General features: G+C 42.4%; 1 protein-coding gene and 1 pseudogene across 2 annotated transcripts in view; both read left to right on the top strand.

Moving 5' to 3' along the window:
- Positions 1 to 952: 952 nt before the first annotated feature.
- Positions 953 to 26,141, top strand: part of AKAP10 (A-kinase anchoring protein 10) — an 81,776-nt gene continuing 56,587 nt past the window's right edge. For both annotated transcript variants that reach the window (XM_045984291.1, XM_045984292.1), the window contains exons 1-4: positions 953 to 1,186; positions 11,539 to 11,586; positions 17,221 to 17,403; positions 21,113 to 21,670. In XM_045984291.1, coding sequence (XP_045840247.1) covers positions 1,099 to 1,186; positions 11,539 to 11,586; positions 17,221 to 17,403; positions 21,113 to 21,670 — 877 coding nt within the window. In that variant the 5' untranslated portion in view covers positions 953 to 1,098. The remainder of the gene's footprint in view (positions 1,187 to 11,538; positions 11,587 to 17,220; positions 17,404 to 21,112; positions 21,671 to 26,141) is intronic.
- On the top strand, positions 16,925 to 17,074 carry LOC123930401 (annotated as a pseudogene).

Genomic DNA, 26,141 nt, shown 5'->3' with positions numbered 1-26,141 from the left:
CTCTAATTATATGGTGAAAAGACCCCGGGTTTTAGTTAGTCTCTAACACTGCCACTCCATAATCTTGGACAAGTTGGACTTCCTTTCGGCCCCGTTTCCCCAACCGTCACATGGTTTCACTGATCTAAAAAACACTCGGTGACCATTTATTGAGAGCTATCTTCTATATTCCTTGCCCAAAGGGGCACACACAAGGCTACAGTTATTTCCGGTCAGTGCACTCACCCCGTGGCGAGCGGCACGCAGAGGGCGGGGGAGACCTGTTTCCCCGCTGCTTTAGGGCCAGATTTGCCGGGGAAAAGGCGTTTGAACGAAGCTTGTAGGATAATTTTCGAGTCTGCCTTGTAATTACTGGCGACGCTTTTATGCTACCGTCCCTCTCAAACTTGGGCATTCGTGGGGATTTGGTTCTGAGCACAAGCCCACTTCTCCTTTTTTATTGCCGAGGTCACTGTGACCGAGGAAGCCAGTGGAGCCGCACGGAACAGGTTATGCCCCCTCCTCCCCCTGCAAGGAACCGTGACCTCGCGGTGTCCCGCCTGGGCGAGCTCGGGCTGCAGGTGCAGGGTGACGCCGCCGAAGCCCGCCCGCGCCTTCGGCCTCACGGGAGCCGAGAAGCAGGAGGGCTCGGCGGCAGCGCGGGCCTCGCCGTGTGTGCAGGGCCTCCGAGTGCCCACGGCCCGACGCCCCGCGCCATCCACTCCAGGCTCCGGCGGTCGCGGGGAGCGGAGGCGACTCCGGCTCCGGGAGCGTCAGCTTTGCGGGGACCGGATCTGCATCTCCCCAAGCCTGGCAGCGACGCCGGACCTGGGAAAGGGGACGGGCCGCGCGCGCGCAGGGTCACGTGGGCGGGCCGGGCGCGCGCCCCCGCACCCACGAGAGGAGGCGGGGCTGGGGGGCGGGGCCGGCGGCTCGGCCTCCCGTGAAGCCTCGCGCGGGGAAGGACCGGAACTCCGGGCGGGCGGCTTGTTGATAATATGGCGGCGGGAGCTGCCGGGGCTGCTCGAGGAGGCGGCGGGGCCCACAGCCGGAAGAAGGGTCTCTTCTCAGGCTAGTGCGGCGGCCGCTGCGGACCCGGAAGTCCGGGCCGGTTGCTGGATGAGGGGAGCCGGGCCCTCCCCGCGACGGTCCCCCCGCGCCCTCCGCCCCGACCCGGGCCCCGCCATGTCCTTCTTCCGGCGGAAAGGTAGCAGAGGGGGCTCCGGCTGGGGGCCAGGCCGGGCTTCGGGGGCCGGCGGTGGGGCAGGTGGGCCTGCACGGGCTTTCCTCCGGGTGGCGGCGAGGCCCTCGGCCTCCGCGCAGACGCCCCCTGCGAGCCTTGCTTTGCTCCGGGACTGCAGGGAGGGAGAAGGTGGCCTCCTCGCGCGAGGTCGGCGGGGAATTACTCGCCGGCCCCAAAGTGTCTGCCGGAGCCCGAACAAGTTCACGCCTGTGTGCGCAAACCCGGTTTTCGCGTCTGCGTGCTCGTGTGTCCAGACGGTGGCTCCCGAAAAAGGAAATTCCTTTAGTGCCCTGTTTCGGAAGTCTCTGACTTTTCAGAATCTCGAGGGTTTTATATCTGAAAGCAACATGTTTTTGAAAAAAGCTCTTTTCTTCAGCTGGTGCTATTTTCTAGTTTCCCCTTTTTCGGGGGGGTGGGGAGGGGGTTCCCTAATGAAGACTGTTCCTTTTGATGACTTAGCAAGTCAACTTAACTACCGGAACGCTCACTTCGTAAACTAAATTTCTGATTTTCGGTTGTAGTAGCCGCCCAGTTTTTAAGGAGAGGCGGTTTAGTTTTGATCCCGGGTAAAGTTGTTGTGTTGCATTCAAAGTACATATCCGGAATGAACGAGGGTAGGTCTTTTTGGGTGATACGCGTCCTTTAAGTTCTTGTTATTTAAGAGAAAAGGTATGGGGGGCGGGGAACAACCCTGAAGCTTATCGGAGGCTTGGGTTCGCACGACTGCTCTGCTACTGACTGTCACCTGGGATAGAAAAGTGTTAACCCACCTTTTCCTCCTCTCTCCACCGAGAATTAGGTGGTTCCCAAAGGCCCCATCCAGATAGGAATTCAGGAATTCTTTTTAAGGACATGCAGAGTTTTAGTAAGGGATGTCGTGGGGTGAGTGAATGATACTGCGAGGAACGAAGGAAAGCACCGCTGAATGAAGGAAACCTGTAAAATGGTACAAGGAAGCTTTGTTGACAATGTACCTTGGCGTAGTTTATAGCTCTAATTTGTTGGACAGTGTTGAAGTGGGTTTTTTTTTTAAGGGGGGAAAGAAAGCATTCTGTGTATAATGAGGCAGATTGCATGTTGCATAATAGACTGTTGTCTCTGTCCGACAATACTTTTGAATGTCTGCTGCTTGGCAGGCACTGTGTTAGGCCCTCATTATTAAGCACTGAACAAGAAAAAGTCGCTGCACCCACGGACCTTATTGTCTGCTGGGGCAGGCAGACAGACAATAAACTTCTTTGTATAAATTCGTATATTTACAAATTGATAACATGACAGAGATGAGGTGAGAGGAGAGGCATATTTGGTTTGATTTTAGAGAGGAGCCTCAGCAGGTGACCTTGGAACTTAGAGCCAAGGGGTCAGTAGGAGGTACCAGAGGCTAGGGAAGAAAGAGCATGTCCAAAGGTTGTGAGTCAAGAAAGAGTTTGGTGTCCTTCAAGAAAGGAAGGAAGGCCACTGTGATTTGGGCTTGGAGAGGTAGGCAAGATTCAGAGCTTTGTAGGCCATAGTTAGGTTTTATTTCAAATGCAGAGACATTATATAAATTTATTATTATTATTTTTGAAAGAGAGAGAGTGCAAGAGGGGTAGGGGAGAGGGAGAGAATCTTAAGCAGGCTACATGCTCAGTGTGGCGTTACTTCGGGGCTGGCTCTCATGACCCTGAGATGATGACCTGAGCTGAAATCCAGAGTCAGACACAACCCACTGAGCTACCCAGGTGCCCCTTAGAATTTTTAAAGCGGAGTGATTTGATCTTGTGTTATAAAAAGATCATTGTAGTTGCTTTTTGCAGGCTGAATGTGGCAAGAGTAGAAGCTGGAGATGCTTCTGTTTAGGGATCCCATCCAGTCTTTAAATACCATTTTTAAATACCACCTATATGCAGACAACTCCTGAATTTACATCTCCAGCTTGAATTCTCTCCCCTGAGTTAGGAATGGTGTATCCAACTGTTGGTCCACTTTATACGTCTACCTAATAGATACAGTATCTCTGTTAATAGAAATAATAGGCTGACAGATGGATCTTTCACTTACTGTATCCACAGTTTAACTCCAGATTTTTGGTCACCTCAGCAAATTGCATGTCTTTTCTTTTATTTGCTCAGTCTAAAACTTTAGTAGCTTCTTGAACCTTTCTTTCTTTCCTACTCTGTATCTACATAAGCAAATCTGCTAAGTCTACCCCAGAACGTAACCAAATTCAACATTTTCTCACCATCCCTGACTATTAACTCCCTTGGTCTAGGTGGTCATCCCTGTAGATTAGACAGTTGAGGATGTCATTCAAATCTCAGCTTCAATGTTAAGAGGAAGCTGGTTTTATGAAAGTAGAGAAAACAGGTGCCTGAGTGGCTCAGTCGGTTGAGCGTCTGACTCTTGATTTTGGCTCACATCATGATCTCAGGGTTGTGAGATGGAGCCCTGTGTTGAGTCCCGAGCTGAGCACAGAGCCTACCTGGGACTCCCTATCCCTTTCCTTCTGCTTCCCTCTCCCCTCCCCCGCCTCCCCCATCCTTTGCCAGCACTTGCTTGCTCACTCACTTGCTCTCTCAAATAAATAAAATCTTTAAAGGTAAAAAGGAAATAGGGGCGCCTGGGTGGCTCAGTGGGTTAAAGCCTCTGCCTTCGGCTCAGGTCATGATCCCAGGGGTCCTGGGATCCAGCCCGCATCCAGCTCTCTGCTCAGCGGGGAGCCTGCTTCCTCCTCTCTCTGCCTGCCTCTGCCTCCTTGTGATCTCCCTCTCTCTAGTAAATAAATAAAATCTTAAAAAAAAATAAAAAAAAGAAATAGAGAAAGCAGAGTTATCTTGCTGTAGGCTTCAGTTTGGTTTCCCTTCTTTCAACCTTGACCCCTGTCTCTTCAAATTTGTCCAGTAGCTTCGTATACACGCCCCCCCCCCCTTAATCTTGTTCCCATTTCTTCTCTGTGTTCATCTCCTGCTCTCCTTTTCCTGTTTCCTGTTTCCTTTTCACTGTTCTTTTTATATTGGCCTCTTTGTTGTCAAATACATTCCTGCCTCAGGGCCTTTGCACTTATTTTTTTTTCCTCTGCCTGGAAACCTCTTCCCACAGACACCCACTATTTTGTTCTCTCATCTCCTTAAGGTTTTTGACCATTTGACATCTTGGTGAGGCTTTGTCTGTCCATCCTACTTTTAACATTGCAGTCCCCAGCCCTCGCAGTCCTATCTTCCCGACTTTCTCGCAGCATTTATCACCCTCTCCTGTTCTGTTTTATTAAGATGGAAGCTGATTTTGTTCACAGCTGTATCCCCATGTGTAGGTCAGTGCCTGGGCATAGTTAGGAATTCGGTAAATATTTGTTGAATAAATGAATAAAAACAAAAAATATCTGCTAGTAAAAAGTGCTGAGCAGGGAATTTAAACTGATGTGGGAGTAGATCACAGGACCACAGTATTTGGTCAGATAATAAAGGAAGGCTTGTCTGAGAAGATGGTATTTAGTTTGAGATCTGAGTGAAGGGAGCGAGCCAGCCTCACAAAAGATCAAAGAAATTGCGTTCTAACCAGAGAGAACTAGAACAAATGTCCTGAGGCAGCGTAGCTGGTGCGTTTAAGGAGCCTGAAGAAGGCTGGAACTTACTGGGTATAGGATATGCTTTGGAGACAGAAATAGCATAACTTGAACAAATGATTGGAGTGAAGAAAAACTGGGAAAGTTTTGAGCTTAGAGCTTGGGGCAGGAAGAATTAAGAGCTGTTTTGGCAATTATGACTTTGTGTCACAGACATCCATGTGGATACGTCAAGGAGGCCGTGGGGTGTATGAATCTATAGTTCTGGGAAGAGGTCAGAACTTGAGATACGGTTCTGGCTTTAGAAATACTTTACAGGGGTACCTGGGTGGCTCAGTCGGTTAAGCCACTGCCTTCAGCTCAGGTCCTGAGATCGAGCCCCCGCGTTAGGCTCCTTCCTCAGCAACTTCCTCCTCCCTCTGCCTGCCACTCCCCCTGCTTGTGTGCTCTCTCTCTGTGTCAAATATAGAAATAAAATCTTAAAAAAAACCCAAAAACATTTTGCATAACCGATAATTAATGACATGGGACTAGATGGGATCACCTAGAGAATACATAAAATGTGAGAATTAGTTATGTTGAAAGGCTAAGGCTATTATAACAAAGACACACTGAAGTGTAGTGGCTCAAATAAGAGATTTTTTTTTTTTTTTTATTACTCTCTTGAACGTAATGGTCCAGTTTCATTGGGTGGCTTTGCTTCACAGTCATTCAGGGATCTTTCCTCCCATATTGTTACACCTCTTTCCCTTAGGGTATGGTCTATTGTCAAAGCTGGGTTATAGCCCCTTCTGTCTGTCCTCAGTCCTCGGACCCGTGGTAAGAGGAAAGAGAAGCTTTGGCTAGGAAAGTGGCACAGAGTTACTTCTATTCATATTCTTTTGGTGAGAAGTTAGTCATATGGTCACAGATAACTGCAAAAGCTTCTGGGAAATGTAGAGTAACTAACCAGCTAGTAGCTAGCTAATAGGCTACAGCACTCTTGCTAGAAAGAAGAAAATGAGTTCTGTGGCCAGGTAGCATTTCCTGTCATTCTATACACAAGAACAGAGCCTTGGCAAAAGTTCTGGAGGTAAGCCAGCTTTTAGAAGTTAAATTGAGGGGCACCTGGATGGCTCAGATGGTTGGGTGTCTGTCTTTAGCTCAGGTCATGATCTCCAGGTCCGGGGATCGAGCCCCATGTCACTTCTGGCTCGACAGAGGTCTGCTTCTCCCTCTTCCTCTGCCTCTCCCCTTTCTTGTGCTTTGTCTGTCTGTTTCTCTCTCTCAAAAGAATAAATAAAATCTTTTTTAAAAAGTTTTTTTTTAAGTTAAATCGAGGAACATGAGCCATTGGCAAAGGGGAATCAAAAATAAAATACCAGGGGCGCCTGGGTGGCTCAGTGGGTTAAAGCCTCTGCCTTTGGCTCAGGTCATGATCCCAGGGTCCTGGGATCGAGCCCTGCATCAGGCTCTCTGCTCAGCGGGGAGCCTGCTTTCTCCTCTCTCTGCCTACTTGTGATCTCTGTCAAATAAATAAATAAAATCTTTTCAAAAAGGTAAATGCATGGAAAAAGATATACCTTTAAAAAAATACCAGTTATATAGGAGTGTGATATCATGGAAGCTAAGAGAAGATAGTGTTTAAAAAAGAAGGGTGTGTTGTGTTGCAGGATCAAGATGAAGTAACTACTTAGTTTGATAATGTGGAAGTAATTGATGACTTTTGAGAGAGGTGTCAGTATCAGTGGAATGGGTTGGAGAGAGAAGGTGAAGTGTGGAAAGTAGCAAGAATAAAAAAACCCTTTTCAAGAAACTGCAGTGAAAAGGAACTAAAAAGGGCTCTTAGGTTAAGGGATTTTTTTTTTTTTTTTTTAAGATAAAAGGTGCTAGAAAATGTTTGTATGGCGATAGAAATGATCTGGTAGAGAGGGAGAAAATGATACAGAAGAGAGAGGTGTTACTTGAGGGACTAAAGTTCTTGAGAACTCCTGAAGGATGGGATTAAAGCCTGACTGTACCAAGATTTGGTTAGGCTATGCTGCTGTTGGGAATGGCAGTTGGTAGGACTGCTTATATAAAATTTAAAAACCTTCGATCAATGCTATATGTTGTTTACAGATACAGAAATACGTTAAAGAGTAAAACTGTAGGTGGAGACAATAATCTATTTTATGAAATTATTTCCCTAGGAGAAGGGGGAATCCAATCAGGGATTTTCACATGCATGTCTTCTTTTGAAAAATTTTTAGAAGCAAATGTAGCATAATCTTAAGATTTGATAAACAGTATTATTCAGATTAAATTCCCATATTGTCTTTGTTTTGGATGTTTCATAATACAAGGAAATACAGAAACAAGAAAAAGTATAGTTAGCAGTATAGAATAATGTAATTGAAATAAGCCTAAATCAGTAGTCACAATAAATGTAAATAGGCTTAATTCTACCAAATGTATGGCTAAAAGACAAAAAGTCAGGCTGGATAATAAACCGAGATCCAGCAATAAAGTACTGGGAACACAACTAAAACATAAGGACATAGAGAAATTGAAAATAACTGGATGGAAGAATGTAGCAGACAGATGTCAACCAGAAGAAAGCTGTGTGGCAGATGACATACTTGAAACAACAAAACATTATCAGGGCTAAAAAGGTGACTACATTATGATAAAATGAAAAGGGTAGTAGGAAGATAAAACTCTGAACTGCTTTGCACCTAATATCAGTCTCAAAATACATAAAGCAAAATATACAGAATTACCAGGAGAAATCAACAAATTTACAAAGTTTTAAGAATGATCTTCTTTAGATATCTAGAGCAGTAATCACAATAAACAGAAATGGGCTATCCCAGTGAAAAGACTAGATTCCTCCTGTATTCCATTTAGTATAAAAAGGATCATAAGAAGGTTAAAAGTAAAAGGATGGGAAAATATATCAGGGATATTAGACAAAAAGAAAGCTAATATAGTCTTCACAATAGCACATACACAAAACAAAAAGTAGGGAAATTTAAGTTTTGGAATGGAAAGGAGACAAAGGAATCGTTAGTCCCAGATGACATAATTGCATATATTAAAAAACAAGAAGATCTACACACATACTATTAGAAATCATAAAAGAGTTCAGTTGGGTTTTAAAAATACATATGTTTATATGGGAGTATTTAAAACTCAGTTTTACCACTGTATGCCAGTAAAAACAAAACTAAAATCATTATTGAGTTTACAAAACCCAATTTGACATGAAAGGAAACCCAGATAAATGGAGAGGTATACTATGTTCATGGATAGAAAGACTCAATCCCAGAAAGATGTGAACTCTCCCCCACATTAATCATTCAGTCAGTGCTACTTTAAAAATTCCTATGGGGGTTTTAGGATCAGGACAAGTTGACCCTATAATTAATAGAGCAAATAGTTTTGTAAGAGAATAAGGTAGAGGACTTGGCCCTGCCAAAGGCTGATTATATGGTTAGGTAATTAAGACTGGAATTAAATGCCCAGAAACATACTCATGTATGTATGGGAACTTGGTATATAAAAAGAGTTCCTGTTCAGTTGAGAAAGGTTCGACTAATCAGTAAGTGATGTTTGCTATCCCTCTGGCAGAAAAACAATTAGGATTTTTCTCTGTCATATCATATACATCAGGGGTCAATTTTCTGTAAAAGACAAGATTATATTTAACAAATGGACATGGCTGTGTTAAACTAAAACTTTATTTATAAAAAACTGAAGGTGGGCTTGATTTGGCCCATGGGCTGTAGTTTCCCAATATCTGACAAACAGAAATAAATACAGGTAGGTAAGAGCCCAGAATTTTAAAAAGCAAAATTTGTGATCATATGGAAGAAAATACAGAGGGAAAAAAAAATCTGATCCTGGGCTAGGAAAGGATATCTTTAAGACATAGGAAAATACAATCCACATAATGTAAATTTGGCTACGCTAAAATTTAAAGCTGCCATACAATAAAATACACATAAGGTATTTGCAACACCAAGGATTTACATCCAGAATATGAATGGAATTTCTGCAAAGAAGTAAAGGACAAAGGAATTGAATAGCCAGCCCATAAAAGAAGATACCTAAATACTCAATAAATACAAAAGGATATTCCCTCAAAGGAATTCAAGGAAATGAATTAAAAATACCATCAAATACCATTTTAAAAATATTCATTAAATGGCCACTTTCATTAGAATTGCCCACCACTGGTTACCTATTAATTCCGTTTATAGTGTTTTATCCTAGAGAAGTTCTTTTTTTTTTTTTTTTAAGATTTTTTTTATTTGAGAGAGAGAGAGAGCACAAGCAGGGAGAGGGACAGAGGGAGAAGGAGAGACAGACTCCTGGCTGAGCTAGGGGTCTGATGGGCTCGATCCCAGGACCCGGAGATCATGACCTGAGCTGAAGGCAGATGCTCAACCATCTGAGCTACCCAGGCACCCCTCCTTGAGAAATTCTTACATATAGACTACATAGGAAGACATGTACTAAAATGAATAAATAAAAGTGTATTTTAGGAATTAAGCAGCTAAAATGAATGAACTAGAGCTACATGAGTGCATCAGTATAGACAAGTCAAATTATGGGATGAATACAAGTTTCAGATATGTGTAGAAGAATACTATTCATGTCATTTTTAAAGATCTACAGAATAACTGCCTTGTTTTACACTCATGTAGTGATAGTCTAAAAACATCAGTGGTAGAAAACACATCCAATTTAGGGCAGTATTTATCTCTGGGAAGGGAAGAGCAGTGGGATCAGGTAGTGAGTCATAGGACCCTTTATATAAGATTTAGGGGCAAAAGGGAAGTAAGGCAAAACACTAATAATGTGGTTATTGTTGGATTGTGTGTGTACTTGGTTGTTTCAAATATTGACGAGATCTGATTGATGAGAATGTATTAAAGGTGACAAAAGCGGAACTGTGGAGGTATGACTTAGGGGTAAAATCAGTTGGTCTTAGAAGTGCTTTGGGTGTGAGAAGTAAAGGAGAGACATGTTAAGAATGACTCCGAGATTTTTGGCCTGAGAAACTGGGGTGAGAGTGTCATTCATGAGAGAAAATGAAAAGTGAAATAAACCAGGTTTGGGAAGAGATGGTATGTTCCATTTTAGACCAGTGTAATTATAGAAGAGGATGGGTAGATGGTTAACAAAATGAATCTTAAGGTCAGGAAGGTTTTAGACTAGAAATAGAAATTCAGGATTCATAGCTTGTCTGTGCTATTGAAAGCCTTCAGAATGGGTAAGTTCAGCCAGGAAATACACATGTGTACATAGTGAAAAGAAAAGGTGCCCAGCTTTCTCTGAGAAACTCTCAGTAGGTAGAGGAGAAGTTGACCAGGCGATAAACTGAGAAGGAACAGCTAGAAACCAGGGAGTCGAGTGCCTTGGAAGTCCAGACAAGTTCATGTTTCAAGTGGGAGAAGCAGTCAGTTGGCAGATGCAACCCAGTTGCTTCTACGGCATTACCTTATTTTTTTTTCTTCCCAACAGCAGTGATCAGTACCTGAAATGATCTCATTTTTGTTCATGTTTGTCTCCACATTCTTGTATGTAGACTTCTTGAAGACAGGACTGTTCCTTCCTGAGCCGGGACTATGTCTAGCACCTATGAGGCACTCACATACTCGTTGATGGATAATTTATCCGATACTTGGAGAGCTCATTATTTCCTGCTACTAGCCTTTCAGTGTCGACTGTTGAAGAGCACATGTTGGGATTTCTTATTTTGATAGGCTTTTCATGGTGAGGGTAAAGGAAATTTAATGTTGAGAAAAAAATACAAGAAAAGTAAGGAAGGTTAAAAATAGTCTCACGTCAGATCTTGTAAGAGTTCACGCTTTGCTTAAGCTGCCATGTACGTTCCTTGCTTGGATATTACATTGTTAGCATATTTGCAGTAGAATTTCTTTTTTTTTTTTTTTTTTTTTTTTTTTTTTTTTTAAAGATTTTTATTTATTTATTTGACAGACAGTGATCACAAGTAGGCAGAGAGGCAGGCAGAGAGAGAGAGGAGGAAGCAGGCTGTCCGCAGAGCAGAGAGCCCGATGCGGGGCTCGATCCCAGAACCCTGGGATCACGACCCGAGCCTAAGGCAGAGGCTTTAACCCACTGAGCCACCCAGGCGCCCCTGCAGTAGAATTTCTACTGTTTTGTATAATGGAGAAGAGACTGTAACATTTTAAGAGAAGTTAAGCCTTGAGTATTAGATATTTAGATTATAAGTTTAGAATGTTTTTATTTGCTGCTGTGAGAGGAATACGCAAAAAGTAAGATATGATACACAAAGAACTCTTTTTTTTCTTGAGACGCATCTAGTGGCATATTTTAGTAATATTAGTTAACATCCTAAATTAACCTTGTACCTCTTACTCTTCTAAGCTCTTTTATTCTTTTTTCACTCATAACCCTCTAGGGTAGATGTTATTACTGTTCTAAAGTCATAAATCAAGGAAACTGAGACCCAGAGAAGTAAAGAACTGGTCCATGGTCACAGGGCTGTGTAATAAGTTGCAAGCTAGATTTGAACCCAGGTATTCTGACATTGTCTCTCCATTAGCACGCCCAGTGCTCTTGACTGAACGACGTTCAAGGGTCACTTCCTTAGAGAAGCTTCTCCTGAAAACTGTCTTGCCCTGTTCCTCTCCAAGGCAGTTATTCCATTGTTGTACAGCTGTGAATATTCATCTGTTAGAACAAAGCTTGTCTGATTTTCACATTGTCCAGATGGGATCTTTTTGACTGTAGAAGTTGGTCATGATGCTCTTTTATCTTCCAGTGAAAGGCAAAGAACAAGAGAAAACCTCAGATGGCAAGTCAGTTAAAGGTGAGTTCAGTGGCCTTCCATTGTATTAAAAAGTGACGTGCTTTGCATTTACAGGCTATTTAATCCTGGTATCTTGCCCCCTTCCTTTGCCATTAATCTTCTCTGCCTTCTTTTAAGTTATTTATGATTATGACTTACTTCCTTGTTCGACCTGTATATTCTTCAGCACCTTGCGTATATGATAGGCTTTTGCTAAGCATTTGTTGGCTGTCCTGGTGATACAGTAAACCAGTGCCCTCCATTAATCACATGTCTGATTGTTCCCTAGAATTGATGAGTTGACTTTATTATTTTTTTAACTTAATCAGTGAATTAACGTAGAGTGTATTGTTAGTATCAGAGCTAGAGTTCAGTGATTCATCAGTTGCGTGTAACACTCAGTGCTCATTGGATCAGGAGTCCTCCTTAATGTCCATTACCCAGTTACCCCATCCCCCATATCTCCCGTCTAGAAATCCTCACTTTCTTTCCTGTAGTTGAGAGTCTCTTATGGTTTGTAGTTGACTTTATTTTTTTAAAAAAGCAAAAAGCGAGGGGTACCTGCATGGGTTGAGTGTCTGGCTCTTGGTTTTGGCTCAGGGTCATGAGATCAAGCTCTGTGTTGGGTTCCCGGCTCAGGGTGGAGTCTGCTGCAGACTCTCTCTCCCTCTGCCCCTCCCCACTGTGCTCTCTCTCTCTCTCTCAAATAAATAAATACATGTTTCTTATTTTTTAAATTTATTTTATTTGAGAGAAAGAGCACAAATGGGAGGAGGGGCGCGCGGGGTGGGGGTGGGGGGGCAGACTCCCTGTCAAGGAAGGAGCCCGATGCGGGACTCGATCTTTGGACCCTGGGATCATGACCTGAGCTGAAGGCAGAGGCTTAACTGACTGAGCCACCCAGGCGCCCCATAAATAAATCTTTAAAAACAAAACAAAAAGTGCCTCCTGGGTGGCTCAGTGGGTGAAAGCCTCTGCCTTTGGCTCGGGTCATGATCCCAGGGTCCTAGGATCGAGCCCCACATCAGGTTCTCTGCTTGGCAGGGAGCCTGCTTCCCCCTCTCTCTCTCTACCTACTTGTGATCTCTGTCTGTCAAATAAATAAAATCTTTAAAAAAAAAAAAAAAACCCAAAGTGAAAAATACTGCGAACTGAGCTGACAGTTCTGGAGTAAAGAACGGCCACTTACAAGGCTTGGCTTTCTGCTGTTTACGCGGAAGTATGGATCATTACAGTTTTTACTTCTCTGTTACTTTGGGTGAATGGTCTTAACTTAAAATTTATCCAGAGTACTTTATTGTAATCAGTATATTGTCTATGTTTATAGGTTAGAGCATGCTTCTTTAGGTTGTAATCTCTTCTATAGTTTTGACTGATTTTATTATATTAATTACAAAGATTGGAATGGAAAATTATAATGGAAATTATTTATATAGCCATTACATGTAAATTTCATAAATAAAATCTGTTTACATGAGATCTGTAGATTGCTACTTAGACTTTTTTTTTTTTTAAGATTTTATTTATTTATTTGACAGACAGAGATCACAAGTAGGCAGAGAGGCAGGCAGAGAGAGAGGAAGGGAAGCAAGCTCCCTGCTGAGCAGAGAGCTGGATGCGAGGCTCCATCCCAGGACTCCAGGATCGGGACCTGAGCCGAAGGCAGAGGCATTAACCCACTGAGCCACCCAGGTGCCCGCTACATAGACTTTTCTTTCAAATGTTTGTATCTTGTGTGGCTGGCATTGAGTATTAGCCATTTATGCTCAGTTTGCTGGAGAGTGACTAATTATAACTTAAGAGATTTGTAACATTAGGGAAGAGCTAGGGTACTTTACGGTCTTATTTTCTGCTTACTTCTATTAATTTTAAGCCAGGTGGATTCCATGTTGGTTCACACCGCCTTCCTTAAGCAGAATTTGACTGACTTTGATAAAGACTTCAAGCCCGTAGCAAGCAGCATGTGTAAAGATGAGATCTGAATGTAGAAGGAAGGGGTTTGATGTCTCAGGCACTTTAGATTTCTCAGGTCTTCTATTCTAAACTCTACTAACAGTGTGACCTTGGGAAGTCCTGTAACCTTCCTCGGATTCTTCATTTGTGGAGTGAGAGGGCTGGCCTGCCTAACTTCTGAAACTGTACCCTGCTAAAAAATTCCCTGTTTTTACCCTGTGACAGTACCTAATCTGTGCTTAGCATTCACTGGCTTACCTTAGAATCATACAGAACAGTGTAGGAAGCAGGCCCTCAAGAAGTTTGCAGTATGATTCGAACTTAGACGTGGAATAGTAGCAGATATACCAACATAATAATACCAACCATTTCTTGAACACCGGTTCTGTCATAGGCATTAGCCAAAAACTGAGGCTAGACCAAAAAGTCTTGGCTCCTGCACTCACTGAGCTTACAGATTGGTAGGGGAGAGGAGCACTCATCAAGGGAGTCCACAGACGCCATGGGCTCGATCTACAGGGATGCAAATAAAGAGATCTGGAGTGATCAGTTTAGAGCCAAAATGGATACAACTTTGTTATTGATTAAATAGGAGGTGTAAGGGACAGGACGGTTTCAGATTAACACCTACTTTTCTGGCTTGCCTATAACTGTGCGGCTGGTGGAGAATCAAGTTGGGAAATTATATGTTCAGTTTTGGCATGGTGGGTGGGAGGTACTTGGAGACATTTACATATATTATTTTATCCACACAATAATTCTAGAGTCTGTTTCCAACCAAAGGTAAAAGAGTGATTTTTTCTAGAGGATGGCAGACCAAAGCTGAAATTCTGCCTGTTGAAGCAACTACTGTCTCATTGACATATATCAAGTATTTAACTTTTGTCTTTCTGCATCTCAAAAATGAGGAAAATAGGGGCGCCTGGGTTAAAGCCTCTGCCTTTGGCTCAGGTCATGATCTCAGGGTCCTGGGATCGAGCGCCGTATCGGGCTCCCTGCTCAGCGCTTCCTCCTCTCTCTCTCTCTGCCTGCCTCTCTGCCTACTTGTGATCTCTGTCAAATAAATAAATAAAATCTTTAAAAAAAAAATGAGGAAAATACTGGTCTTACAAAATTGGTGTGAGAGCTAATGAAGTAATAGTATACCCTCCAAAAATGTGTATCAAGCCCCCAGTACAAGGTCTGGTACGTAGGAGGTACTACTCTGGTAGCTCTTGTTGCAGCAAAAGAGACCCTGAACATGACGGCTTCGTTAGATGAAGTATAGTGAGGAGGTCAGAGGAGTTTGAGATCAGCAAGTAGTTTTTGAAGTGTGGGGAAGATTTTGTAGAAATGGCACTTAATCTCTATAAAAGTTGAATAATAAGGATTTGAATGAAAGAGGCAGTTCTTTCTTTTTTCCTTAACGGCCCAGCCTCTTCTTTGAGTATATATTGGGCAAAGGGACCTTCAGACAAGTAAGGGGATATTTTCGCAGAAGACTGATACCCAATTGTAAGGGCCTTAAAGACCGGAGCAGAGAGTTTTGACAGAGAAAATAGGGAGCCTGTAGGCTTTTGAGTAGGATGTTGGTGCTTTCTGTACAAGTCTGGAGGAGTTCTGTAGCATGGAAGCCGAAGAAGCTCTGTTGCTGCAATACAGCAAAGCCGGCATTAAGGGTGTGGTGTTGATAATGACCATGTAAGTAGATGTTTAAATGTCTTTAGGGAAAAATCAACCAGTCTTACGTGAACGTGTAGAGTGAAAAGGATTGGGCCCCGATTTCGAGCTTTGGAGACTGGCAGGTTGAGCAGAGATAGGGAAATTGCGTAGGAGCATTAGTGTGCAAGAACTGCGGTGAGTTTGATATTCGGACAAATTGGTCTTGATAAGGTAAAGTCAAAGTGAGAATAGCTAGCGGTGAGGAATGAAGAGGCCCCAAGCCCGAATCAAAGGACAGGTGTCAGATGCAGGTCAGGGCTCCCCCGGGGCTCCATTTCCCTAGAGGTGGACCCGAGAGCTGTTGCAGAGAGTTCCAGAGTGCGAGTGAGATGTTCCCCTTGAGTCAGCCAGAGGTACTAATAACGTCTTAATGTATTTATTTATTTATCTGATAGAGACACAGAGAGGGAACACAAGCAGGGGCGGTGTGAGAGGGAGAAGGAGTCTCCCCGCCGAGCAGGGAGCCCAAAGTGGGGCTGGATCCCAGGACGCTGGAATCATGGCCTGAGCCGAAGGCAGACGCTTAATGACTGAGCCACCTGGGCGTCCCCTAATAACTCTTTTTAAAAATCTCCTTTAGATATCTGTTTAGATTTTAGGTACCTATTTTATCTGGAGTTTTACCTATTTTAACAGATGTGTCAGTCTCAAGTTTATTTGTGGGAAAAGAGCAGTGCTTACAGGTTTAAATAATCTTTTCAGAAAAGTTGGCTCTAGTAATAATTAAAAGGTTTGAGAGTAAATGTTGTTTCTAGCAGAAAGAATAAAAGAGCAGAGAGCCTCAGGAGGAGGAGTCAGGGAAGGAGACCATTTCCGACACGGTGGGCATTTTTAAAAATTTCTTTTTTAAGATTTTATTCATTTGTCAGAGAGAGAGCACAAGCAGGGAGAGTAGCAGGCAGAGGGAGAAGCAGGCCGCCCCTGAGCGGGAAGCCCGGTATGGGACTGCGTCCCAGGACCCTGGGATCATGACCTGAGCAGAAGGCAGACGCTTAGCCGACCCAACCACCCAGGTGTCCCTTCTGTCCTTCTTGCTATAGCTATGTGCTGGGCCAACACTTTTTAAAAACCTTTAATAAGAGTCTTTAATATTTGTATGGAATAAATAGGAGAGGCAGACTGCTGATCCAGCTGTAGCAACAAGGTCACGGGACTACTTTGACAGTATTGTAAAATTGAGTTGCTTATTTCCTGTTACCAAATGGGTAACCTCTTTATTCTGAGGTCAATAGGCCATTTCTTCAGACTACTAAGGAAAATCTATTTTGTGAATTTTTTAAGTGTGCTTTATCTCTAAGCAGCTTGAACTTTGATCATAAATGTTTTTCATTAGAGAAATTTTGTTACCCAATTAAAAAGTAAAATAAGGGGATGCCTGGGTGGCTTAAGCAGCTGCCTTCAGGTCAGGTCATGATCCCAGGGGCCTGGGATCGAGTCCCACATTGGGCTTCCTGCTCAGCAGGGAGCCTGCTTCTCCCTCAGCCTGCAGTTTCCCTTGCTTGTGCACTCCCTCTGTCTTCCTCTGACAAAAAAATAAAGTAAGTAAAATAAGTATTTTGAAGAATATTTTTCTCATTTTTACCCCATTTCACAAGTTTTAGTTTTGTTCCTTGGACAAAAAGGATTAAGGAATTGAAAAGGTCCATATATCAGAATGTGTTCTGGCTTTGGTGATTTCTGTCATCAGTAGAAGTTCTCAAAGAAAATCGCTTCTCGGCCTTTTGGCTAAGATCAAGTGTAGAAGTTCTCAAAGAAACATCTCTTCTTTTAAGTTCCGTTTTGGGCACAGTATTTTGAGAGTTATAAATAATAATAGGACATTGCTTTCCAGTTTTCTGCTGCTTGATTACCTTTCCCATAAGTATTTTTTGTTGAGTGTGCATGCTTGAGGGAGGTGTTACAAAATTTAATTTTTAAAGTTCTCTTAAAGCCCTTTATGAGACATTTTTAGCTATCAAATTGTGTTTAATTTTTAACCTTTTTCTTTTCCAAAACTTATAGCTTCAATATCTGTACATTCCCCACAAAAAAGCACTAAAAATCATGCCTTGCTTGAGGCAGCAGGACCAAGTCATGTTGCGATCAATGCCATTTCTGCCAACATGGACTCCTTTTCAAGTAGCAGGACAGCAACACTGAAGAAGCAGCCAAGCCACATGGAGGCTGCTCATTTTGGCGACCTGGGTAAGTGACTCACTTTTGTTAACTTGTAGTAGGAAGGATTGAGTGTATTATGGGAAACTCTTGTTGGAAGATACTAGCACTGTATAATGGGAATGTGCTTTGGAAAAATGTATTTAAGATAAGAGCATGTGATTCTTGATCTGTGGGTTGTGAGTTCGATCCCCACATTGGGCATGGAGCCTTCTTGAAATAAAATTTGGGGCACCTGGGGCCTCAGTTGTTAGGTGTCTGCCTTCCGCTCGAGTCATGATCCCGGGGTCCTGGGATCAAGCTCCGCATCAGGCTCCCTGCTCGGCGGGAAGCCAGCTTCTTCCTCTCCTACTTCCCCTGCTTAATGTTTCCTTTCTCGCTATCTCTTTCGCTGTCAAATGAATAAATAAAATGTTAAAAAAAATAAATAAATAAAATTTTAAAAATAAGTAAAAATAACAGCTACAAGTATAACAAATGATACTCTATTATGTTCCCATAAGCATAAAATACAAAGCATTCGCAGTTTAAAAAAAAGGGAGAGGGGGCCATTTCCAGAAGAAGAAATACATTTAACCACTAATTATATGAACGGGATACCTCATTTCACGCATACTCAGGAAACTGCAAATTTAAGTAATGAGTTAATGTTCTCCCTAACACATCAGCAAATCTTTAAAGTTTGACAGTTGGAATAGTAACGGAGATGAAGAGAACTAGCCAGTCCTATTTAGTGGAAGTGTAGATTGATGAAGGCTTTTTGGAAGGCAGTGTGGAAGTAGTTATCAGAATGTGAAACAAGATCTGGCCCTCCGAGGTAGTCACATACATGCCAAAAGAAGTAGATGCGAGTATGTCTAAAGCTGTTGATTGCAGTGTTTGTGAAAGCAAAAAAGAGGCACAACAAACACGGCCATAGCTGGCGATGGGGAAGTGGCTACGTTGTGGCGCACCGGCACCTGGAATGGTAGGGAGCCCTTGAAAAGTCCGAAGATGACCTAGAGAAGTATCCAAGGTTAAAGTGCAAAAAGCAGGTCACATAACAGTGAGTGTGGTAGGATCCCTACTATGTTAAAATAACTTCTTCTCCCCCACCCCCAAAAAAGATACGAAGGAGATCGAGGTTTTCTGAATTTTCGTTACCCTCAGTTCTGCACTTTATAAAAGTTGTGTGTCGTGGTATCATAAATTGAAAGGAAAGTGAAAAATGGATGTCTGAGAAAATTAGCCCGTCTTTTGACCTCTTTGCGTAACAGTTTTATGTCTTCAAAGACGTCAGAGTGTCTGTGGGCCACACTCAGCAGCACGCTGCACACAGCATTTGTACTGATCACGAAGTAGAACTGTGAGCTTTCCTGGATGACATCTGCGTTCCTGGTGGGGACGTGAAATGGTACAGCCACTCTGGAAAATAGCTTGGCAGTTTCTTTTTGTTGTTGTTGTTGTTGTTGTTTTTAAAGATTTTTATTTATTTATTTGACAGAAATCACAAGTAGGCAGAGAGGCAGGCAGAGAGAGAGAGAGGAGGAAGCAGGCTCCCCGTGGAGCAGAGAGCCCGATGCGGGGCTCGATCCCAGAACCCTGGAACCATGACCTGAGCCGAAAGCGGAGGCTTTAACCCACTGAGCCACCCAGGCGCCCCTAGCTTGGCAGTTTCTTACAGAGCAAAACGTGCAGATGTCCTATGACCCTGCAGTTGCACTCTTCGGCCTTTATCCCAGAGAAGTGGAAACTTACATTCCCACAAAAGCCTATACTCCGATGTCCATAGCAGCTTAAAAGCCAAACACCGGCTGTCTTGCAGCAGGCGAGTGGGTGCGTAGACACGCTGGCACGTGCACACCACAGAGCACTCCTCAGCCGTGAAGAAGAGCACACTACTGATTGACCTAACCGCTTGCGTGAGTCCCGGGGGAGTTACGCCGAGCGTCAAAAGCCAGTCCCAAAAGGTTATGTGCGGTATGAGTCCGTTTGTAGAATATTCTTGAAATGACAAAATTAGAGAAATGAAGGACAGAGCAGTGTTTGCCAGAGGTGAGGGACGGAGGAGGTGGTCACAAAAGGCCACATGAGGCATCCACGTGGCATTGGAACGGTTTGGTAACTTGGCAGTTAGCCAGGATGAAGTTGCATGGATCCCTTTGCGTGGAATGAGGGCCACAGGTGTGTGCAGGTGCAGTGGGGAACTCTGAGTAAGACTGGCGCTCGTAGCAACGCCAGTACCTTGACGTGACACTAATATGCTACTGCAAGATGTCACCTTGGGGACCCCGGGTAAAGGGTACGTGGGATCTCCCTGTATTGTGTCTTACTGTTGTATTTGAACTTACCATTATCTCAGAATTAAAATTTTAATTTAAAAATTAGTAAATCTTGCGAAGGATCAGAATTCTGTGAAGTTCGAGGAAGTGATGTTGACAGAGACGCACTGGTTAACCTTGAACATGAGACACCCAGGGGGCGCCTGGGTGGCACAGTCGGTTAAGCGCCCCACTCTTGATTTCAGCTCAGGTAGGGTTATGAGCTAGAGCCCCGTGTTGGGTTGGGCTGTGCTCGCTTACTTGCGCCCTCTCTCGGGAAAAAAAAAAAAAAATGAGACAGCCAGCAAGGATGACACAAAAGTGCTTCAAAACAAAATGATTTGGGGGCGCCTGGGTGGCTCCGTGGGTTAAAGCCTCTGCCTTCGGCTCGGGTCATGATCTCAGAGTCCTGGGATGGAGCCCTGCATTGGGCTCTCCGCTCGGCGGGGAGCCTGCTTTCCCTTCTCTCTGCCTGCCTCTCGGCCTACTTGTGATCTCTCAAATAAATAAAATCTTTAAAAAAAAAATGATTTGAATATCAAAGGATTAAGAAAAGCCCTTTTGAAAAATTGATAAAACCCTGTTAATTTTATGAAGCTGAACCTCAAAATGTCAATGCTGTAAATGTTAAAAAAAATTGTTTTTGTTTATTGTAATAAATAGTTTGTGGTCATAATCGTAACCTAAATTTAGTTACATATATAATGAACTTATTTTTATTAAATTTTGGTAAGTTTAGTTTTATTTCTCAAGATAAAAATCCTAGAGCTACTCTGTATTCTGTTGTCACAAACACTGAGTGTTGGTAACGTTTTTCTGGCTGTATGCACACATGAACAATTTTTCCTCAGGAAAAGTTCCTAGAGGTGGCGTTACTGGATTGCGAAATCATGCAGATTATTAAAGCTTTGCCCTCTGTTGCCGAATGCTCTTCCAAAGAGGTTTTGTTATTTTGTATTTTCCTCATCAGTGGGTGAGAGTGTTGCCTGTTCTGCTGTGCCTTTGTTGGTTTTTACTGTTATTTTTTGGAAAAAAATCTTCCAGTTTGACAGACAAAAACGTTGTATTAATTTGCTTTTCTGGCCTTTTTAATTAGATTGAACATATTTTCATATTTTTATTGGCCGCCTGCCTTTGGTACTAGTATCATAAGATTTTTTTTTTCCCCAAGAATTTCCATGGTCTGAACTGCCATTAAAAGTCAGAGATAAGTAGAGTTGAGTTAGAGAGCTTTTCAATAGATGAATTAAGTTTGGACACTTGTTTCTTTGCCTGTTTAGCAGTCACAGTGATAGTATTTCTAGGTATTTATTCCTTAAATTGCTAGGGAAGTAAACTTTTATTCAAGAATTCTGGTACCACTAATGCTGATTGTGGCTGACTAATCCATTAATCTTAAATTATTTGTTACTGAACTGCTAATCTTTTGCTTCTTTCAGGCAGATCTTGTCTGGACTACCAGACTCAAGAGACCAAATCAAGTCTTTCAAAGACCCTTGAACAAGTCCTGCATGACGCTGTTGTCCTCCCTTATTTCATTCAATTCATGGAACTTCGGAGAATGGAGCATTTGGTGAAATTTTGGTTAGAAGCTGAAAGTTTTCACTCTACAACTTGGTCCCGAATAAGAGCACACAGTCTCAACACCGTGAGGCAGAGCGCATTGGCTGAGCCTGTCTCTCCATCTAAACAGCATGAAGCTTCAACATCTTTTGTAACTGAGTCTCTTCACAAGAGATTGGAGGATTCTAGCTCAGCTCAATTGCTTATGACTCAATCCGAAGGAATTGACCTGAACGATAGAACTAGCAACATTCAGAATCACTTGCTGCTTTCCCGGGAATGTGACAGTGCCCATTCTCTCCATCTTGAAATGGCCAGAACAGGAACGCATCCAGTTTCCATGGAAACCCAAGAATCCTCCTCTAGACTTCTAGTAGCCAGTAGAAATAATCCCTCTTCACCACTAAAGGAATTATCAGGAAAATTAATGAAAAGTAAGTATGTGGTTTTCTTATCTCTATCCTCTTTGTTTAATCAGTTTATAAAGTAGAACTTAGGCAGGAATAAAAGAATTAGAATAGTTTTCTCTCACACCCACTTGCAAATTTGGAAGGATTTGGAGAATGTCCTGGAGAAGGATTGGTGTATGAAGAAGGAACAGCAGGGATGCAGACAGAAATTGGATCCTCTCCGAAGGCTCTTCAGCAGAACAAATGAAGAAGGGTTGAATGTCATCCTGCCTCTGCCTTCCAGAGATTTTGAAATCAAACCATTATCCAGGGATGCTTATTTCATCCTCATCTCATTCTTAATTTGCTACTAATTTACTGTCTGCTTTGTAGGTAAAATTATTTTTTCATTGCCAACAGGTGACATTTATTGGGGTCTGTGCCAAGTGCTATACTCGGATTTCACCTAATGGCCAGACCACCTCTGAGGGCGGCATTATTGCCCCATTTTACAAATGAGAAAACCATGGTTTAGGACGGTTAAGTAACTTACCTCGGGTTAGAGAGTGAGCGGGGAGCTCGAGTTAACATCAGCATTTCAGCAACAGCACCTCTTTATTCTCTGTTCATTTGGAAGTTACACTCTCTTAATTTTTCAGTTCTCTCCTTCTGGAATTCTGATTCGACAGCCTCCATGTTTTTTCCTGTCTTCATCTTGTCTGTTCTTTGCTTCTCGTAGGGCTAGGTGATTCTTTTTTGGTTTTTCTTTGTTTGCTTTTTCTTTTCTCCCCCCTCCCCTCACCCTGTAACACTGTTTTTTTAGGGCAGTTTTCCTTTTTTTTTTTTTTTTTTTTTTTAAGATTTTACTTACTTATTTGAGAGAGACAGTGACAGAGATAGCAGAGAGGAGAAGGAGAAGCAGACTCCCCAGTAAGCAGAGAGCCCTTCCTCCACTGGGGTCTACAGTCCTAGGACCCTGAGATCATGACCTGAGCCCAAGGCAGATGCTTAACCGACTGAGCCACCCAGGTGCCCCTTTTCAGAGCAATTTAATGTTCACAGCAAAATTGAGAGGAGGGTACAGCGATTTCCTGTACACTCTTGGCCCCCGCACATACATAGGCCTGCCACCCCCATCATCCACGTCCCCCATCAGAGCGGGACATTTGTTGCCATTGTTGAACCTACCCAGACACGTTATAGTCGCCACAGTCCACAGTTTACATCAGGGTTCACTTCTGGTGCTGTGCGTTCAATGGCTTTCGACAAATGCACCATGGCATGGGTCCATCGTTATGGTATTAAGAGTATTTGTACTGCCCTAAAAACTGTCCATACTCTTCCTTTTCATCTCTTCCTACCTGCTAATCCCTGAGAACCATTAATCTCACTGCCTCCATAGTTTTGCCTTTTCCAGAATGTCATATGCCTAAAACTATATCGTATGTAGCTTTTTTACATCGATGGTCGTTTCTTCAGATCTGTGTTTTGGTTCATTTATTGTCTTCTTTATTCATTTATTGTCTCTTAAGATGGGTTTAATCTGCTGTTGAATCAATAATTTACAATTTTTTTTATCTAAATGTTACTGAATTTTGTATTTCTAGATTTTTTTTTAAAGATTTTATTTATTTATTTGACAGACAGAGATCATAAGTAGGCAGAGAGGCAGGCAGAGAGTGAGGAGGAAGCAGGCTCCCCGCCGAGCAGAGAGCCCGATGCGGGGCTTGATACCAGGACCGCAGGATCATGACCTGAGCTGAAGGCAGAGGCTTTAACCCACTGAGCCACCCAGGTGCCCTTCTAGATATTTTTTCAATTCAGATTTGCCTGGTCAGTTTTTAGTTTCTTGTTCCTTTATCCCTTCATCCCACTTCTGAGCCTATTTTGTATTTCTTTAGGTTTATTACACATAAATTCATCATCTGATGATTCTAGTATCTGTAGGTTTTATGAGTCTGATTCACTATTTGTTTCTTCAGATTCACACTCTTGGTAGCTTGTGATTTTAGTGGTTTTTGGCTGACTGAACATGGATTTTGGATTTTTTCTGTGGGAATTCTTTGAGAACGCTGTTTAAGTTGGGTTATTCCAAGAAAAAAATAAAAGTAAATAAATTGGATTATTCCAGAGTATATTGGCATTTGCTTGCCTTGCATTTGGGGCCAGCTTCCCTACTTTCCTGGTACCACTTAAAATAATTTGGTCTTTGGGTTTTTCAGGCAAACTCATAGGGCCTCTGGCATGATTTTGGTCTAATCTTCTACCCTGTTTGGACCCTGAGTGATTGCCCTTGAAAGTGCACCCTTCAAGTCTCTTGGCATTGCTGGTTTTCCTGGGTGACTGTGCTGCCTGTCTGGCACTTTGCCCGTCTTGATTTGCACTGGCTCCTGCGGGTCCACGATTTCCTTATCTGCAATTGAGAAATCCAGAAAGCGTCTACGGCCATGCCACCCTGAACGCGCCCGATCTTGTCTGATCTCGGAAGCTAAGCAGGGTCGGGCCTGGTTAGTACTTGGATGGGAGAAATCCAGAAAGCTTTGACGGTCACATGTTATTTATTTTTTTTAATGTTTTATTTATTGCACAGACAGAGATCACAAGTAGTCAGAGAGGCAGGCAGGGAGAGAGAGGAGGAAGCAGGCGATCCTAGGACCCTGGGATCACGACCTGAGCCAAAGGCAGAGGCTTTAACCCACTGAGCCACCCAGGCGTCCCTCACATGTTATATTTCAAATGAAAAAAACTTGAACTGGTGTGAACTAACTGCAGAAATGTGAATGTTTGATTATGTGATCTTGTCCCTCATATTGCTAAAAATATTAATGTGTCTATATATATATGCCTAGTGTGTTCCCTCTGTAAAAACAAACAGAACCCAGATTCTGAATTCTGAACTATTATTGTTTCCCTTACTTTACCACAAACTCTGATACACTTTTTAAGTGTATCAAAAAGTGTCTTGGGAGAATTCAGTATTGAGAAAAGTTTCTTTGAACATTTAGTCTGGCCTGTTTCTGGAAATGGAAGTAGTTTCTGTCATTGTAATGCAGTTTATTGTTTTTGGAAGCTTTTTGTTTTGGTGATAGTTTATTTCAATAAAAAATAGAAATAGTGGAATCATTAAAGGAGTACCAGTTGTTTTACTTTTAAAATTTTTGTGCAGTAGATTTGACCTTTTTTGATGTATACTTGCATGAATTTTAACACTTGCATAGATTCCTGTAACTGTCATCACGGTCAGCATAAGAACAATTCTGTGACCTTTATAAACACTCCTCTATCCCAGGACTTGGCAATCACTGATCTATTCTCTGACTCTGTAGTTTTGCCTTTTCTGGAATGCCATACAAGTGAATTTATCTGTGTAGCCACTGAGACTGGTTTCTTTCAGTCAGTGTGATGGTTTGAAATTTATCCATATTCTGTCAATAGTTCGTTGCATTTAATTGCTAAGTTATATTCCATTGTATGGATGTACCATCCATTCACCTGCTGAGTGACATTTGGATTGTTTCCACCTGTTGATGATTATGAATAAAGCTGCTCTAGAGGCACCTGGGTGGCTCAGTCATTAAGTGTCTGCCTTGGGCTCAGGTCATGATCCCAGGGTCTTGGAATTGAGACCGGAATCTGGTTCCCTGCTTGGCTGGAAGCCTGCTTCTCCCTCTCCCACTCCTTCTGCTTGTGTGTTCCCTCTCTCTCTGTGTCTCTCTCTGTCAAATAAATAAATAAAATCTTATAAAAAGCTGCTATAAACATTTTGTACAGGTTTTTGTGTGGACAAAATTTTTTATTTCTCTGTGGTAAATACCTACTAATAGGTTTGCTGGAATAGGTGGTGTGTGTTAAAAATGTTAAGAAACTGTTAAGACTGTTTTGTAGATTGGATGTACCATTTTACGTTTTCACCAGCAACATAGGCCTACTTCATTGGATTGTCTGTTTTATTATTGAATTTTGAGAGTTTTTTTTGTGTTCTGGGTATAAAACCTTTATTGGTTATGTGATTTGTAAATGTTTTCTCCTAGTTTATAGGTTGGCATTTCATTCTCTTATAATGTCTTTCACAAAACAAAGGACTTTTTTGATTAAGTCTAATTTATCAGCTTTTTTCTTTTCTTTTCGTTTTCTTTTTTCTTTGGAATCGTATCCTAAGAACTTTTTGCCTGATTTAAGTTCATGAAGATTTTCTCCTTTGTGTTCTTCTAAAAGTATTATGGTTTTGTACTTCGTATTTAGATGTATGGTCTATTTTGAGTTAATATTGTATAAGATGTAAGGGTTAGATCAAGCTTTTTTGTATTGGGGGGGGTGTGTGTGTGTGTGTGTGTCTATTTTTTTTTTTCTTTCTTTTTTTTTTTTTTTTTGGCGTGTGGATACCCAGTTGTTGCAGCACCACTAATTGAAAAGACTACTCTTACTCCATTGAGGTCCCTTTGTACCTGAACCATATTCTGTTTATGGACTTGTTCTGTTCCATTGATATATGTGTTTATTCCTTAACTAATACCCA

This window comes from Meles meles, chromosome 18 (genome assembly GCF_922984935.1).
Source record: "Meles meles chromosome 18, mMelMel3.1 paternal haplotype, whole genome shotgun sequence".
Classification (NCBI taxonomy): Eukaryota; Metazoa; Chordata; class Mammalia; order Carnivora; family Mustelidae; genus Meles; species Meles meles.
Note: the sequence above shows the minus strand (reverse complement) of the source record. Positions and strands in the feature narration are given on the sequence as shown.